The sequence below is a fragment of the Sebastes umbrosus genome, chromosome 17 (assembly GCF_015220745.1).
Source record: "Sebastes umbrosus isolate fSebUmb1 chromosome 17, fSebUmb1.pri, whole genome shotgun sequence".
Lineage (NCBI taxonomy): Eukaryota > Metazoa > Chordata > Actinopteri > Perciformes > Sebastidae > Sebastes > Sebastes umbrosus.
The window spans coordinates 6,593,524-6,610,162 of NC_051285.1; the positions used below are offsets into that span (position 1 = coordinate 6,593,524).

The 16,639-nt window shown below is 41.4% G+C and overlaps 1 protein-coding gene across 1 annotated transcript in view; it reads left to right on the forward strand.

The window, feature by feature from the left end:
• zbtb16a (zinc finger and BTB domain containing 16a) overlaps positions 1–16,639 on the forward strand; it is a 173,389-nt gene that overhangs the window by 137,132 nt on the left and 19,618 nt on the right. Inside the window, exon 5 of the mRNA XM_037747694.1 lies at positions 12,397–12,567. Coding sequence (XP_037603622.1) covers positions 12,397–12,567 — 171 coding nt within the window. The remainder of the gene's footprint in view (positions 1–12,396; positions 12,568–16,639) is intronic.

Consider the following 16,639-nt stretch of genomic DNA (forward strand, 5'->3'; position numbering starts at 1 on the left):
CCTTTTCCCTCCCTCCCTCCTCTCCTTGGTATGAATCTGCCGTATCTCATTCCCCAGCGCTAATTCCAATTTAATTGCCAGTAGCCCGAAGCCTCCTCAATAGGAGTAACAAATGGTTTGATTCTGTAGACTTCATCAGACTGCATTTTAAATGCGACACAGTAACCCGGTGCGAATGCCAATGAAGCCTGGCGAGTAGCTCCTCTGTTTACTAATTATCCTTTTTCTTACTCCGAGCCACACTGCACAAGTTGTCTGATTAAATCGGATTTGTGGGGATTGGAGGGTGGGGTGGGTGGGTGCTCCGGTGGTGGTGGTGGTGGTGGTGGGTGAGGAGGGGATGTCGGGGGTGATGGTGTTGGTGGGGGTGGATTGGATGGCAAGCAAGGTCCGTCTTTGTAAATGATCCGCGAGTCCACAACAAGAAGGGGCCAGCGGTGCGACTGTAAATCACGATAAAGGGCTTTGCCGGGGTTTGTGGGGTTTCTCACGTTGACATTAATTCCCAGCTTGCATCGTTTATGATCTTTACAGTCAGCATGGCGGTGTGGAAAAAAACAAACACATGCTGGTAAATAAATTCTTCTGACATTTCAGAATTTATATCCACTGCAGTCGTGCAGAGGAAGAAGGGATTGAGCTTCCTTTTTCCTTTTTGAGGTTGTTGAAGGTGAATGGGAGGCATTTTTAAGATCGGAAAAACCTTCCAGGGTTCCAGGTTATAAGAATACAGATTTTTCTTTCTCTATATACATGTCCTGTATGGCTAACTGAAATGAATTATTGCATTTTAGTTGGTGTATTTTTACAGGCTATATATTTTTCTTGGTGTCGACAAACGCCTTTAAAATGTCTTCTGTCAATACTTCCTGACCCCATCTGAGGCTCGCAGCCTATTTCCCGACACTGAAGACGTAATTCTTTCAAAATAGGTCACAGATATATAGGTTCATTGTTGGAAAAAGCCTCAGTAATTTCCTGAAATGGATGGGAACCGTAGATTTCAGCAAACATTACTCAAACTGGAGTAAATAGTGCATTTGTTGGGGACTTTCCATCTGCAGATTAATACATATTTGATGCTCTGGCGAGTATTTACGGCAGCAGGGAGGTGTTTGTGGAATTGACTCAAAATAAACTACATGAACAGTCCAATAGTTCTTGGACAACAATGGATGTGGCACAGAGGAATCAGCTACTGTATGTCAGGCTTTGGTTGCACAGACAATATTTACCTCTGCCAAGAAGGTTATGTTTTCGGTTCAGTTTGTCTGTTTGTCAGCAGGATTATGGAAAAACTACTGACCCAATTTTCATGAAATTTGGTGGAAGGATGTAGCATGGGCTGAGGAAGAACTCATTAAATTTTGGAGTGGATCCGAATCCCGGGGATGGATTCATGCATTATTTTTCACTTGTGGAAATGACCTTGGTAGAGGTCATGCCCCTTCTATTTGTTAATAGGATCCATTCAGTGTTGGTTTTGTCTTCCCATGATTAAAACTTTTCATAAATACTGAAAAACATTTCCTAATAATGTGTTACTATCTACTGTATCATAAAATCCTACAGATAGTGAGTTAACACTAAAATAATCTCAGTAATAATGGGAAAATAGCAGCGAAGTGCTCCAGTTGCTACAGTAGGGAGAGAATATGGCACGGCTATGATGTTGTGCAGATGAGGAAATTTGCACTGCTATAAAGACCTCTCCCTGTCAACTAAATGGCCAGTTGAGCTGCCATATGGTTGTGCTGACATTATCTCTGGGTAATTAATATGGCATCTCGCCTGGCATCTGGTGGCATTAATCTAGCTGGGAGCAGTTCATCTTACAATGTCAGCGCTGCAGCGAGCCCGACGTGAATTATCACTGCCCGATGGTACTGGGAGGCAGCGACGAAACAAAACAAGACACAGCAGGGCAGGGTTTGTTGCATTTCCTTAGTGTAGAGAATAGAGATTGCCTTTTCTTTGATTTCTCTGGGTTTTTTTTCTCCCTGCATGAATAATGTGAGGAGTTATTGGTTCTTTGAGCTAAACCTCATTCAGTAAAGCTCTGAAGTCACTGCTGGATTGATCATAATCAGTGTGCTAATGTCAGTTTTCGGTATAAAACATTCAGTGACTTGTTTTGTTGTGTTTAATTGAACTTACACAGATATAGTACAGCGTGTCCCAGTTCCATATTATTTACTAATACTAAAAAATCCACTCTGAATACCAATGTTGAGTTAGTGTTTACAGATAATACATGTACTGAAAGCAGTGGCCCCCATTCTTTTTGGCTCGTGACCCTTTAAAGCTGTCTACATGTGGTCCCATGGATTCAGAATGTTTATGTAATATGTACAATATGAGAATAAGTGATGCTTTTTCCGAATCATTTATAAGTCATCAAAATCATAAGCCATTAAAAATAAGGTATCTATTTTACTATTTTGTTAAAACACTTTCTATGACGCCCATATCTATAATGCATCATAAACATACTTATATTATTAAATTATAATCTGTTTATAGCACTGTATAATAATATAAGCCAATGGAAAAATCCCATTGGCTTGTTGTCGAGGGAACCAGGGCGATGCTAACTTCCTGGTTGGCCTACAAAAATACATCTTCCCTACAGCACTCTGTTAATATGCATGACTAGAAGTACACATTTGATGCATCGTTGTGTCAGTCGAGTCGTTTTCTCACTGCATGCAGATGTAAAGTTCTCTCTCTGTTACTAAGGCCTCCCTCCTCCTGTTTGATCAATAAATAGTTCTGTGGAGGTGTTCGAAAGTCAATTAGCAGTAGCACAAACATTGCATCTCATTATCGTTCTCATACCATGTTAGCCTGTACACAAACATACGTTGAGGCCAGGCAACTGTTTTTGGAAGCACATAAGAGGAACCAGGCTGGAAATGTGAGCTGAGAAAAGAGGATGTAAGTGAGCGCTGTGCACAGTTGGATAACAGGATACTCTGAATGAAATGGTGACCATTTAGCCCAACTCTGCATCCTCTCCTGCTCTCCTGAAAGGCCATGAATCAAGCATGATTTCTTAAAATATACAAATATGAGCTAAACGTGCTCCAAAAATGGGGAAAACTTTGTGTTGTTGTTCCAAAAATGAAAGATTAGGTAAATGAGAAGAATCTTCAGTAGCAACAGGTTTAAACATCCTCAAGTTCACATGACAAATTGGCAGCTCTTGGTGTGGAAATTTGAGGAAGCAGAGGAGACTTCAGGGCCTGAAATAAATAGTCATAAAAGTAACTTGATCCCTAACTGAAACCAAGATTGTTTGCTTGCCTAAATGGGTCCATTAGCTACAGTTTGCAAACAGGAGACGACTCGCCCAGGTTGTGTGGAATGATGTAATTCGGATGCAATGCATGTTATGTAAACTACTTTAACAGTATGCCTGCATGTTCCTCATTTCTGCATCTGTGTTGGCAGTCCTCCTGCTGCTGTTAGCACCATGTGGTCGCTTTACTGCACACTCAATCCAAATGTGCACGAGTTGTACAGAATTAAATGATAAAAATGGTTTTACATGTGCTTTTTGACCATCTTTCTTTCCACTGTTAAAAACAAATTGGTTCTGTAGATCATCTGCTGAAGCGACCATTGGAACATGCTGTGTGTGTCGATGGCTAAGAGTCGGCAAACCTTAAACTATTTTCGTGAGGAAATCGCCATTGCTGTGGAAAGCAATAAATTAGCAGAAATCAGTCTTAGAACAAGTAGAACTCTGTCACTTTCGCCAGCAATTAGTCAGAGAAATTAGTTCCCGTGACCGCACCAGGTATTTTTAGTGTTCTCCTGGGAAGACATTATTCAAAATGAAACCCTGTAGCTCCGTCTGATACTTTCAGGATCATAGTGACCATCTGGAAAGATTCCACATTGACCCTCTTGAACCCGGATTATCCTCTTTAATTTGTCCCTTAGCTTGCTTTAAAGTTGTAAAAATAAATGTTTTCCATGCTCTATGGCAACATTACTGTGCGTCCATGTTTGCTCTGTGAGAGCAGTTGTTGTTGTTGGTCATGATCAATGTGCATTTAAGTACAAGATTGTTTTATTAACTGGATCCCCATTAGCTGATGCCTTGGCGACCGCTACTCTTCCACAGAAATTACGAGACATAATACATGACATAAAACATACGGTTAAAATGAAGGGTGTCACAATTCGTTTTGATTTTCGATTTAAACTACGGAGTCTTGATTCGTAAAGATCAACAGATCATTGGTTTTATACCCTGACAACTGTCATTTACACTTTCCTATTCTCCTTTAAAAAGAGAACTGAGCTCCCTTTTTATTTAGAAAGTGTTCATAAATTAGACTACAACAGTCTACCAAATAAAACGCTGCATCTTTTCAATACCTGTATCCGTGTGACCGACTTCAGTACATCATCATTACGAAAACAAAACAGAAATCCTTCTGCAAAAATAGTGCAGTCAGATACTTAAATGTATAGTATCAGTACAGACAATATATATTTGGTCATTGCATTCATAACTTCTTCAAAGATGGATCAGAGGCTACAAATACAATAAAGTTCCAGTCACATGGTCGTTGGCATTAGGTGGGCTTTTAATCGTTTTTAAAATTTGTTATGTGTATAAGTTATGTTAGGAGGTAGTGAGTGTGTTTGAGGAGGTTTGTTCTTGGGGTTGCAGGTATCAGTGGTGTCTGATTCAATACTACATTTCTGAAAACATGCGTAGGCTATTGTGGAGTTTAATTTCAACTGAGGACCAGGATAGGCGAGTGTGCATTATGTGCTATATTTGCCGTTGACCAAATGACCTGACAGTAATGCAGGTGACAAAAGACTAAGGACCGTTAATACATGACAGATTATAGAGGATGTTAAATGAGTGGAGCACTTTCTAGCCATTGCTACGCCCCTTCCCATTTTAGTCACAATGCCGTCAATGTGCTCAGACCACGACAATTGTCCATCCAACTAGAGGTTGTGGAGTTGAAGGTAAAACTGTATGGTGAATGGACTGATAGCTTCCTGCAGTGTTACAGGCAGCAACAGTTTCCCAACAGGGGGTTCTGCTATAGCCAGCGGTACGCCAGACTACAGTGTGGAGTCCTGCGTGTCAGGGACGTACCCTAACATTTCATCGGGGACCTTTTCCGATCCATACCAGAGTAAATTACAGAAGGCGTTTATTTGTTCGCTCATGACCAGATCCATTTCTCCGGTGACACCCCATGGAGGCAGAGGTACAAAAAAAAAAAAAAGGTGCGCGGCGACCTTTTCAGAACGCCTGTGACCTGATGTGTGATGAAGCCTGATTGCAGATTCGAGTAACAACAAACACTTGCCGTCTAGACGGAGCTAAAGAGCAGCAAGAGCGTCACCTCGGCTCTCTCACACCTTCCTCTGCCGACACGGCCGCGACTGTTGTGACTGGTGTTTGTGGTGACTGGCAGTTAAATGGTGGCAACTAGCGGAGCCGAGAATGGAGGCTGTTGTGACTGGAAGTTGAAGCCTGTGTTTGCTGATGTAAAGCACGAATATAGTCCAAGGCAAGATGGTAACGAAATGGCTTAGTTTCACTCAGTGCTACATGTGAAGCACCTTTTCTCACCAAAAAATGAAATTAAATGTCTGACGCATATTTTTTAGCACAACCTAAATAAGTAGAAATAGGAACCATCTGTTACGGGGACCATTTTGCTACTAGAGAGGTCACTTAACCATAACATGAATCATTTCTTTTCACAAAAATAATCTTAAACCACTTAGTATGTCTTTTCAAGAGCTTTCACGTTGAACGCTTGTAAGTGGACCTTGAATTATGGATTTTTTTTTTTTTTGGTAAATTACTCTTTCCAGGTCAGGAATGAACACTCGCGCTCAAGATGAATCGCGTTTATGAGAGATGAAACGCGCATTAGTTTATTCCAATCAAACTTTATTTGTATAGCACCTTTCATACAGGTTAGTGTGGTTCAAAGTGCTTCACAGATGACTGACAAGCAGAAAATAAGAAAGAACAAGTCAGTTAAACAATTCAGCAATTTAACAATTTGAAAACTTGAGACCAATGCACGAGAGACAATAAAGTGATAACAATTTAATGAAATATAATTAAAAGCTATAATAACAGTAATAGTAGTAAAAATAAATAAACAAATTAATAAAAAATAGATTCATAAAAAAACAATAAAATATAATACAATTATACAACTTAAATTCAACAGAATAAGGTATTATTAAAATAACAGTATATATAATAAAATTATACAACTTAAATACAATAAAATCAGGGATTAATAAAGTAATAATAAAAAAGAGTAAAATTATGCAACTAAAATACAATAAAATAAGTGATTAATCAAATAACAATAAAATAGAATAAAATTATACAACTTAAATACAATTAAATAAGTTATTATTAAAATAACAATAAAATAGATACAATTATAAAACTTAAATACAATAAAATATGCTATTAATAAAATAACAACACAATCATTCAACCTAAATATAATAAAATATGCAATGATAAAATAACAATAAAATAAAATAAAATTGTACTACTTAAATACAACAGAATAAGTGACTAACATAATGGGGAAAAAAATGTAAAAATAAATAGTCTATAAAACATCTTAATCAAAGGCCTGGCTGAATAGGTAAATACATTTACGTTTAAAGATAAGCAGCACTTGAATGCATCATAAATCATGTTGTGGTGACTTTGGGATCATGTTCCTGTTATTAGGCGTCACACTGAGATCGACCTGAGACACCTACAATGAATGTGGGTGTTTTAGGATACAGAAACCTACATTCAGTCACCCTCTCTATAGATAAACTATAGCTTATTATAGATTGCTATTGACAAGAGCATGCAGTAACAGAGGTTGGGGGCTGTGGTAATGGCCTGTGATTGAACACCTTGTGCTGAGGTCCCGCTGCTCTCTGCCTCATTAACTCTGGCAGGTCCTCCGTTCAGCACGCTGCATTGCAGGCCACAGCCGGGACGCATTTCACTGTCTCTGTCTCCATTATACAGTCCAAGAAACACCAGCCTTCCAGGAGGGATTGGAAGCGGGATTGTGAGGACTTTGACGCTCATCCTGAGACATGTCTTTGAGCTGTTAAAGTCAAATATTAAGCTTGATAGTGCTGCGTTCACAAAACACTTGGTAAATTCTGAGAAATGTTGCTTTTCACAACAAGAAGCATACAGTAGACTGTAGAAAAACAGACATTTAGAGCCTGTGAGTGGCATCACCTTGTGAGTCAATTGACCGAAATCACCGAATCCACGTCGTTTCTCTTTAAGCCTTAATATCCTTTTTAATGGAGCGCCCATTTTTCATGGCGTAGCGGCTTCGCCCCAAGATAAAAATAGTAAAATTTTGATGGTATGTGTCCACAGGGGTATTTTTTATCGCGAGGGATCACCTCGCTTCCCATCATTGGAACGCTTGATGTGCTGCCACGAGACACAAGACACCTGATTGGCTTTCCCTCATCGGCTGCTGCTCCCAGCTTTCAAACCGTAACCAACATCGCGGCTCGTTTGGAAGCCGTCTTCTTTTTTTTCACGAAAATAGTTCACTGAAAAGTGTTTATTTGTGTGTGTGAACACAGTGTGTCTTTATTTTGGATCAACAACGGTTAGTTTCAAAGTTTCTCGGGGGAGCAGGCGACTCCGCAACTTCATCATCATCATCATGGCAGCACGCAGGTTTTGGTTGCTTAGTAACGGCAGGTGCGACAGGAATGTAACCTCCCAATCATCTTGAATAAAAGAATTAAAGCAACACAATATGTTTTCCACGTTCCACAACATGTGAACGACCCCTTATGCAAGTTTGAGACCATTAATTGAGATCTCATAGGACTTTTTTGTAGAGGTAGACAGGTGTTTGTTTTCCCTGCTGCACATCAGAGTCAGTAAAAGTGCCTACCTCGATGGCCAGCCTCTACCCCATTTCTCTGCTCCGTGCCCATCCGGCCACTGTCACCTCCCATCGGGGAGTATTCCTCTCCATTACCGGCCTCTGTCCATCCTCCACTTAAATAACAGCAGCCCTGCCACTCCAGGCCCATTAAGATACTGCCGGCACTGCCGCGGCCACACACACACACACACACAGCCACAAGCTGCCCGAGCCTTTATAAATAGATGGCGGGAGAAGGAGAGAGATGCTGGTTAGGGGAGGTAAATTATTCCAAAACAGCCAAACAGGACTGAGACTAAGAACCCCCCACCACTCCGGCTCCTCCAGCTCCTCCTTTCAGGTGTCACTTTGGGCTGACTCAATTTTACACTGTAATGGACCTCCTGGGTCAACTACTTTTCTCCCACCTCTCCTTCCTGTTTTATCTCCCCACTGCTCTCTTCATCTATCAGCGGCCGACAACACCTTTACACATTATTCCCTGCACTGACTGTATAGTTTGTACCACTTAATTCTGTCTAATCAGGGTTCACTTTACTACAAACTGTGGTTTGCAGTCTGCAAGAAGGGGAAATGATAGCGAACAACAAGTAGCTTTCCCACATAGACTGTTGAAAAGCGTCGGTGGATGGATTTCAGTATTATGAAAGGATGTCTCAAAGCCTGTGTTTACACTAACAATCGATTAAAATATTTAATCGCACGATCGTCTATAGTTAATCACGATTAATCGCACATTTTTTATCTGTTCAAAATGTACCTTTACCCTCTGAGACCCACAATAGACCAGTTATCTTTAGGGGGTCTTTAGGGGGAGATAGAAGGTAGATGTAGATGTCACATAGAAGTGGTGTACATCATCTGAAAGCTGGGAACCTGAAGATTAATTTGAGATGCAGCTCAGCACTGTGTGTCAAGATGTTCTAGTCATGAATCAGAAATAAACATGAACTAAGTAATTAATTCATTATTTGGTTTAGGGACCCCAGAAATGCAGAAATATTCAAATACATTATTTTTAGAATAGGTGAAAATAACACATTTATACTGCATGTGATTATCATTTAGTGAGCATGTCTGTAAAGGGGAGACTTGTGCGTACCAATAGAACCCATTTTCATTCACATATCTTGAGGTCAGAGGTTAAAGGAACCCATTTGAAAATGGCCATGCTAGTTATTCCTCACCAAACATGGTCGCAACTTTCGTTAATGTGTAAAAGAAATTAGTGGCGTTAAAACAAATTTGTGTCAAAGCGTTATCATCGCATTAACTTTGACAGCTCTATAGTTCACACATTTAGATCTTGTCTCTCACACATCTGGAGCTTGCAGGCATGTTTGCGTTAAGCACACCCAGCTTCATGTGACCTTATGTTAGTGCACAACGCAGTTCATTAGCCAAGCAACATGATTTAATGCATGTTTTTCTTATTCAAGTCCTTGTAGTGGGCCCCGTTTGGCAGTGAGAGTACTCATCATAGACCCTTCTTGAAGCGTCCGGTTCTTTGATTGCTGAATAAGATGCATGTCCTGTCCAATTCAATGATGCCATTATCTGCTGGATAGGCTATGGATTGAGGTATAGCTGGATTTTTTTTCCTGCTAGTAATGAGGTGCAGGATTGAGGCACATAGCTTAAAGAGCTCTCAAGCCATGCAGTTATTGTAAATGTTTTAGGTCTTCTGTCTTTCTCACATTAGCGTATACATCTCCATGGTTTGGTAGTGAGTTCAAGGGCTTTCTGAATGGCAGCGCTGCCATAAATAGCAGCTCTAAAGAGCTCAACAAGTAGAGGCTGAATCGTAGATGTCGTCATTTTTTGAGTGCATGTGTTTAGAAATTAGCCTGTTTAAATGTGCATCAGTTCCTATAGTTACTTATCACCTTTGTTCTCTACCAGTACACTTTTATCTGTGTACACTGACTCCCTTAACTGTCTCGTGTTGCTTTGACGACAGCAACTGTTGACACACGTTTTTTTGACACATATAGTACGACATTGAGCGTAATGTGACTCGCCACTGTAACTGACTTCAAAGTACAAGTCTTTTTTCATGTGGTGCTTCTGCTCTTTGTTCACCAGCTCTGTTTTTCTGTGTGTGTGTGTGTGTGGAGGTTTCATATTTCCACCACGTCCACGCCTTAGCCTCGACCTTTAGGTCAGAGGTCTGATAACCTTTTACATTCCTAGACCTTTTTTTTCTTCCTCTAAGTCTCCATCTCTGACCAAAGTCCTCCCCTCCTCCCTCTCTGTCTCTTTACCTAACACTCTCGCCATTCTCACTCTCTACCTCCCCACAAAACAACAACGATAACGGCGTGTGACTTTACGTCTTTAATGTGACCGTGAATTATTTGGTGCGAAGTGGCCCGAAGGTGCTTATGGTAGTCCACAAAGCTAAGACACACGATGGACTAAGAGAGAGGGAGAGAGAGTAGAGAGAGAGTAGAAGTGAATAGGAGGCATGCCTGTCAATCAAAGCCACTTAAGTACCTGGAGTCCTAGAGGGATTCCGGCAGCCATCGACCCCAGTCAATAGCCTCTTCATTGATAGAAGCAGAGAGGAGGAGGAGAGACGGGCGAGGGAAATACAACTCAGGAGAAAACTAGCTCGGTAACATGTATGAACTAGTTTGCATTATTGAATCTGCATCCAGTCGCTGGAAGGTTTACATCTGCTGTTATATTGACAGTGTGCCTGCAGGTCTTTGGCAAAAGTCCAGTGGTACAGAAGAAGTCATGCAGTTTACGTTCCCAGTTTACTTTGGGAAAAAAACAGAGGATGAGCAATGGCATTTATTACCACCGCTGAAAGGTAAAGAGTGCCACCGACTGAAACTGAATCTACAAAATCGGCGCAAGAAAATTGCAACCGCTGCAGCGTCCTCGGTGACCGTTGAGGGTGAGAAGTGTCCAGCGTTCCACACTCAACGTTTTGACCGTTTTGAGTGCAACATCTGGGTATTTAGAGTACACTGCATTTTGCCATAATTCTGCAGTGTGAACATGCTTATGCACTAAAAATAGTAAGTGTAAGTACAGAAGTATGCAAATTAAGACACAGTCTTTACCCGCCGCCATTTTTTCGAGAGTGCCCGATTGGTTCTGTGCACCTCTCAACAGAGATGAGAAGGAAGTGAGATGACTCAAGTTTAGTTTATTTATAGAGCACATTTAAAAACAGTAAAAGTTGACCTTTTTTTTAACGCTTGCCCAATCGGGCAGTTGCTAGATTTACTAGCCCGATGTGGCATTTTATATACCCTGGGCAAGCGGGCAATCCTTAGGCATTGTCCTGAGAGTGGAGCTGGAGGAAACTTCACGGCTTATGCTCAAGATTTTATCTGCCCGATAGAATGTAACATTTTGTGTGCAAAAGTGTGAAATCTGCCCTGACGGTGAGCCTAGAGAGAAGGTCAGTGGGTCACCAACATATTAGGAATCCTCCTCACCTGCAGGGCTGACAGATTAGTACCTCAGGCTCTCAGTCATGCGTGTTCAACACGGATCTAATGAAAGCTCTTCACTCCTGCAGACACAGCTGCTTTCTCTGCTGTACAACAGAAAATGAAACACAGAGAGAGAGCTTTAGTCGGAAAGGGAAGGTTTGTCAATATTTATTTCTCTCCCCTACATGCACCAAAATTAGATTGTTTTTTTTCCCCTCTTGGTTTGTACATCTACTACAAACTGAATCTCTTATCTCTACCTGCGATCCTGCAGCTCTTCTCTCTCCTTCCTCCTATCATCATCCTCCAGCGCTGCGTCTTCCCTCCATCCCCGTTCTTCGGCGCGTAGAGCAGCCGAGACAGTGATTGATCTGGCGTGGAGGCTGTCGTGGGCCCTCCTCCTCCTCCAGTGGTTATGAACATGAGGCGGGCTGCTCTTCATAGATTTTTAAATTAGTGTCAGCTTTGCCCCAAAGATGTGTTATTGACTGATGAAATAGAAACTGAGCTCCAAACACTCAGTCCTTCCCCAGAGTTTTCCCCAGCCTGGTAATTGAAAAAGTGTGAAGGGAGTGTGTTCAAGGGAGCGTGCAGCTGTGTGTGTCTGTTCCCGTGTTTGTGATTTTATGTGTTTGTGTGCTTGCAACTGTGCGCTCTTTATCTCTGCTGGAGAAAAATGCACAGTGCTCGCTGGAGTCAAGATTCGATTGAAGTATTGCATAGGAGATCTTTATCTTCTACACAGCCGCCCTGAAACACGACTTCTGTGTGCACCTTTAATCCTATAAATACAGTTTGCTTCATGTGAGCCTATGAAGGCAAAGTTTGTAAACTGTAACGTGTCTGAGCCCACGACATCACACCTGAGCTGTGACACATATCCTGTGTCTTTTTGTGTGTTTTGTTTGAGCAAAGCTGGCCGTGGTTGTCGTACGACTAAATGAAATGAAATCATTCCCTCACGACTAACCCAACCTGTTGTGTGTTTTGCCCTGCAGGGTCAGACATGGCCATCTTCTGCCTGCTCTGCGGGAAGCGTTTCCAGACCCAGCCGGCTCTGCAGCAGCACATGGAGGTCCACGCCGGCGTTCGCAGCTACATTTGCAGCGAATGCAACCGGACTTTCCCCAGCCATACTGCACTCAAGCGTCACCTACGCTCACACACAGGTCAGTGGAAGCACTCACTAACCATCTTCACTACGACAGCGCTGAGGCCTAAAGTTCATCGGTGGTATAAACGGAAGCATCGGCGTCCTATTCATTTTCAGCATGTTCTGGGGAATCCCTTGACCCTCCCACACCAGGTGGGATGTGTAATCCCTCCGGTGTACTGTGGGTCAGCTCCCATTTCTAACCTAACATATCTGAACGAGCCTCTGGGAGACATCATTATCGGGTGTCCACACCACCACACCTAGCTCCCATGAGGGCGCAGTTCTTATTTTACACTTCTTATGGAGTCTGAGCTTCTCTCCCTCTGGAGGAAACTTACGGCAGCCTCTCGTATCCACAATCGAGTGTCACTCACTGTCCAGAGTTTAGACCATAGCTGAGGGTTGGAGGCAGACTGACTCAGCTCCCTCAAAACCATGATAATCCCATAAAATATTGCAACCCGGTCTCACTCCTAACTTGTCAAATACCGCCGATTGGGCAGCGCCTCTTTGCATTGAAAACCGAGGCACAGAGACACGAAAGTACATGACATGAAAAATGTGAAGAGTCTTTTCCTCTTGACTTGGCGTGTTTTCCTCACTTTCGATTCTCTTCTCGTGCACTGATTCGTTTAAATTGAACAGCCAATTAGAGTGATTTCTCTCACCGACGGGCTCCGCCGCCGATCCAACATGCTGTATTGGCCGAAAAGCCTCTAAAATGGGCCGACTAGAGCCGACCACTTAGTTAGGTTTAGGGAAAAACATCATGTTGGGCTTAAAATAAGTAGATAAACTAAGTAAAATACGTACGGAAACAACGTAACAGAAGTACGGAAAACACGTCACAAACATCACTTAACATACCTTAACGTAACTTAAAAATAACTCAACAACACTTTTGGACACAAGCTCCAGTCTCCTGAGTTTGTTTGACTCATCCACCAAGCAGTCTCTCTCGCTTTTTATTCTACGTCACTAGCTCTGAGTGTAGCATATTTACATGAATGCGTTTACATTGCAGTCAGTACAGACTTCATGGCGTACAAATGACACGCCAAAAGCAATAGCGGCGTTGTTATCGCATGCAAAATGACATCTTGCTATTTTCAACCACACCCACTAATAATTCATTCCTCCCGGTCCAACCTGATTTACATCAGCGCCTCAGGTGCACCAGTGCAATGCTGCCGCAGCATCTCTGGTCAGGGGAATTACTCAACTCTGTTGGTCGCGCTCAAATAAGACTTTGCAGCGAACTTGCATCACCATTTGTGTCTGGTCTGCCCCCTTTTATTCTCCAAAGAACACACTCGAGTTTATTCTGTTTCTACCACTAACAGAGCACAGACAACCACGTCGTGAGGATTCATTGTGACATCAAGGATCTGTAATAAAAACCAGAGTGCCATTATAAAGATTTCACTCCTGTCATTTTTAATCATTGAAACTATTTGAAAAGAGTTAGAGCATTAATGTCTGAGTGGAGTATTAGTAGATGAGCCACTCCAGGGTTTTTGGTAGAATTTCAGGAGGAAATCAGCTTTAAATTATGCTGTAAATATTTCTGAAATGACCTTTACCCAATGAATAGAGACAGTCTCAATAATATCACATGTTATTATTATTATATTGCATAATGGCAAGATTACCATCTGCCCCAGAGCAAAGCCCCAGGTTCACCGTGTGGCGGTAGGATTTTGGTATAATGATTAATTTTAGCTTTGTTTGGGTATATGGGAATATGTTCCACTAATACACAATATCAGCTGACATGATAAAGAGCTTAAGGTGTGACCTGCTTTATTACCTGATAATGTGTTGAAGAGGGTCAGTTACACTACAGTGATATAACATCTTAAAAGCACCTGTTTATTGCATGTTAAAAACACACATTCACATGTGGAACACCACAAAGAAATCTTGAATAGGCACCTTTTAAGGGGGCATTTCAAATGTGATAAATTCACATGTGTTTTTCATGTGACATTTCACAAGTTAAAGTCACATTTCCGAGGAACCTCTAATTCAGAGTGTTTGATTTGATGTTAGTTTTATTAGGAATTTAAAAACATCACAACTCAAAAGGGTATCATGACACAAAAACGAATCACAGAGGATAGCACTTTAGCATTACTAAAAGCTAGGGCTGTCAATTGATTAAAATAGTTAATCGTGATTAATCGCAAATGAATCACATTTTTTATCTGTTCAAAATGTACCTTAAAGGGAGATTTGTAGTATTTAATACTCAAATATGCTGCTTTATGCAAATGTATGTATATATTTATTATTGAAAATCAATTAACAACACAAAACAATGATAAATATTGTCCAGAAACCCTCACAGGTACTGCATTTAGCATAAAAATATGCTCAAATCATAACATGGCAAACTAAAGCCCAACAGGCAACAACAGCTGTCAGTGTGTCAGTGTGCTGACTTGACTATGACTTGCCCCAAAAACTGCATGTGATTATCATAAAGTGTGCATGTCTGTAAAGGGGAGACTCGTGACAGTATTCCCTCACAAAATTTAGCGCAAGTTTGGAGCGTTATTTAGCCTCCTTCTTTACAAGTTAGTATGACATGGTTGGTACCAATGCATTCTTTAGTTTTTTCTAGTTTCATATGATATCAGTATCTTCACTCTAGCTTTAAAACTGAGCCCGCTACAACCTACAAATTGCAAGTTGCTTTAATGCGTTAAAGAAATTAATGGCATTAAAACAAATTTGCATTAATAATGCGTTATTATCGCATTAACTTTGACAGCCCTAGTAATATAACATCTTAAAATCACACATATTCACACATGGAACACCACAAGAAAATCACACATTGGCACGTTTTCCAGTTTTTTAACATGTGATAAATTCAACATGAAATGGGCACATGTGACATTTCACAAGTGAAAGTAACATTTCTAAGAAACCTCATGAAATTAAAACTGCTGATTTTCCCATGTAAATATCTAACTAGTCACACAGAAAGCCTTAAATCTTAGTTATGCTTTTCTTTTTTTATACAAATGTTGAGCTCAAATGTTCATATTAATTCTCACTTTTATGCAGAAATATATTTTTTTTCTTGTAAATTTATTTGGGCTTTCACATAGAAAGATTTGTTGTCATATTACCACCTCCCACCCTGGTGTGTTTAGGTAATAAAACCATAAAAAAAAACAGTGAGCCAGACATAGTAAATACGAAAACACCCACAAAACTCTTACTCTCTGGCCCATGACAAGGATTGTCATGGATAAATATAGCTTACAGTATAATACAAAGTCATGTTTTATTTTAGGAGATGGGAGTGAACTCTGTTATCCCTCCTCAGTTACACTGCTCCTTTAGCTCAGCTGAATAAACAGCATTAATTCAGGTCAAAGCAAAATGAATTCTGCAGCAGTCAGACGCAGCTTATTTGCAGAGAGTATTTTTTCGTTGTTGTTGTTGTTGATTTTTCTCCAGTCCACTAGTAATTCTCTCAGTGCTGGCTCTCTACTGAGGCGAGGCCAGGATACTAATACATTGTTGTGAGGGAGCAGAGGTAGCCTGACGGATGCCGCTATTCAGAGTGGAAAAAAAACAACCCGTAACCATGACAGAATATGAACACATGGAAATGAATCCCATTTCACCGGCGAGGGATGGATGCTTTTTTTCTCCTCTCTCTCTCTCTCTCTCTCTGTCTCTCTCTCTCTCTCACCCAGCCGCCTGTCTGCGACCTTAAATAACAGTCTCACTGTCAGAGCCGATTTAGCTCACCGGCTCACAGATAAATATTTGAAACGAAAGGAGTGAGATGAGAGCAGTCGGCCCTATTTACAAGTCAGGCGAATACACCATTAGTGTGTGATGGTGGAAGGGGCTGAAGGCGGGGGTAGGGGGGGTGGACAGAGCTGCTTGAGCCGCCTGTACAGTGGCAATGCACACATCTGCTCCGTCTACCAGACATCGGAGAGGACACAAGCAGCGTCTCTGATCCACCTGCCCACCCGGCCGACGCAAATGTCACCTCAGCTCGTCTGTGGAGCTGCAGATGAGACTCTGCAGCCTCACGCCACTTTGAGCCGCATCCC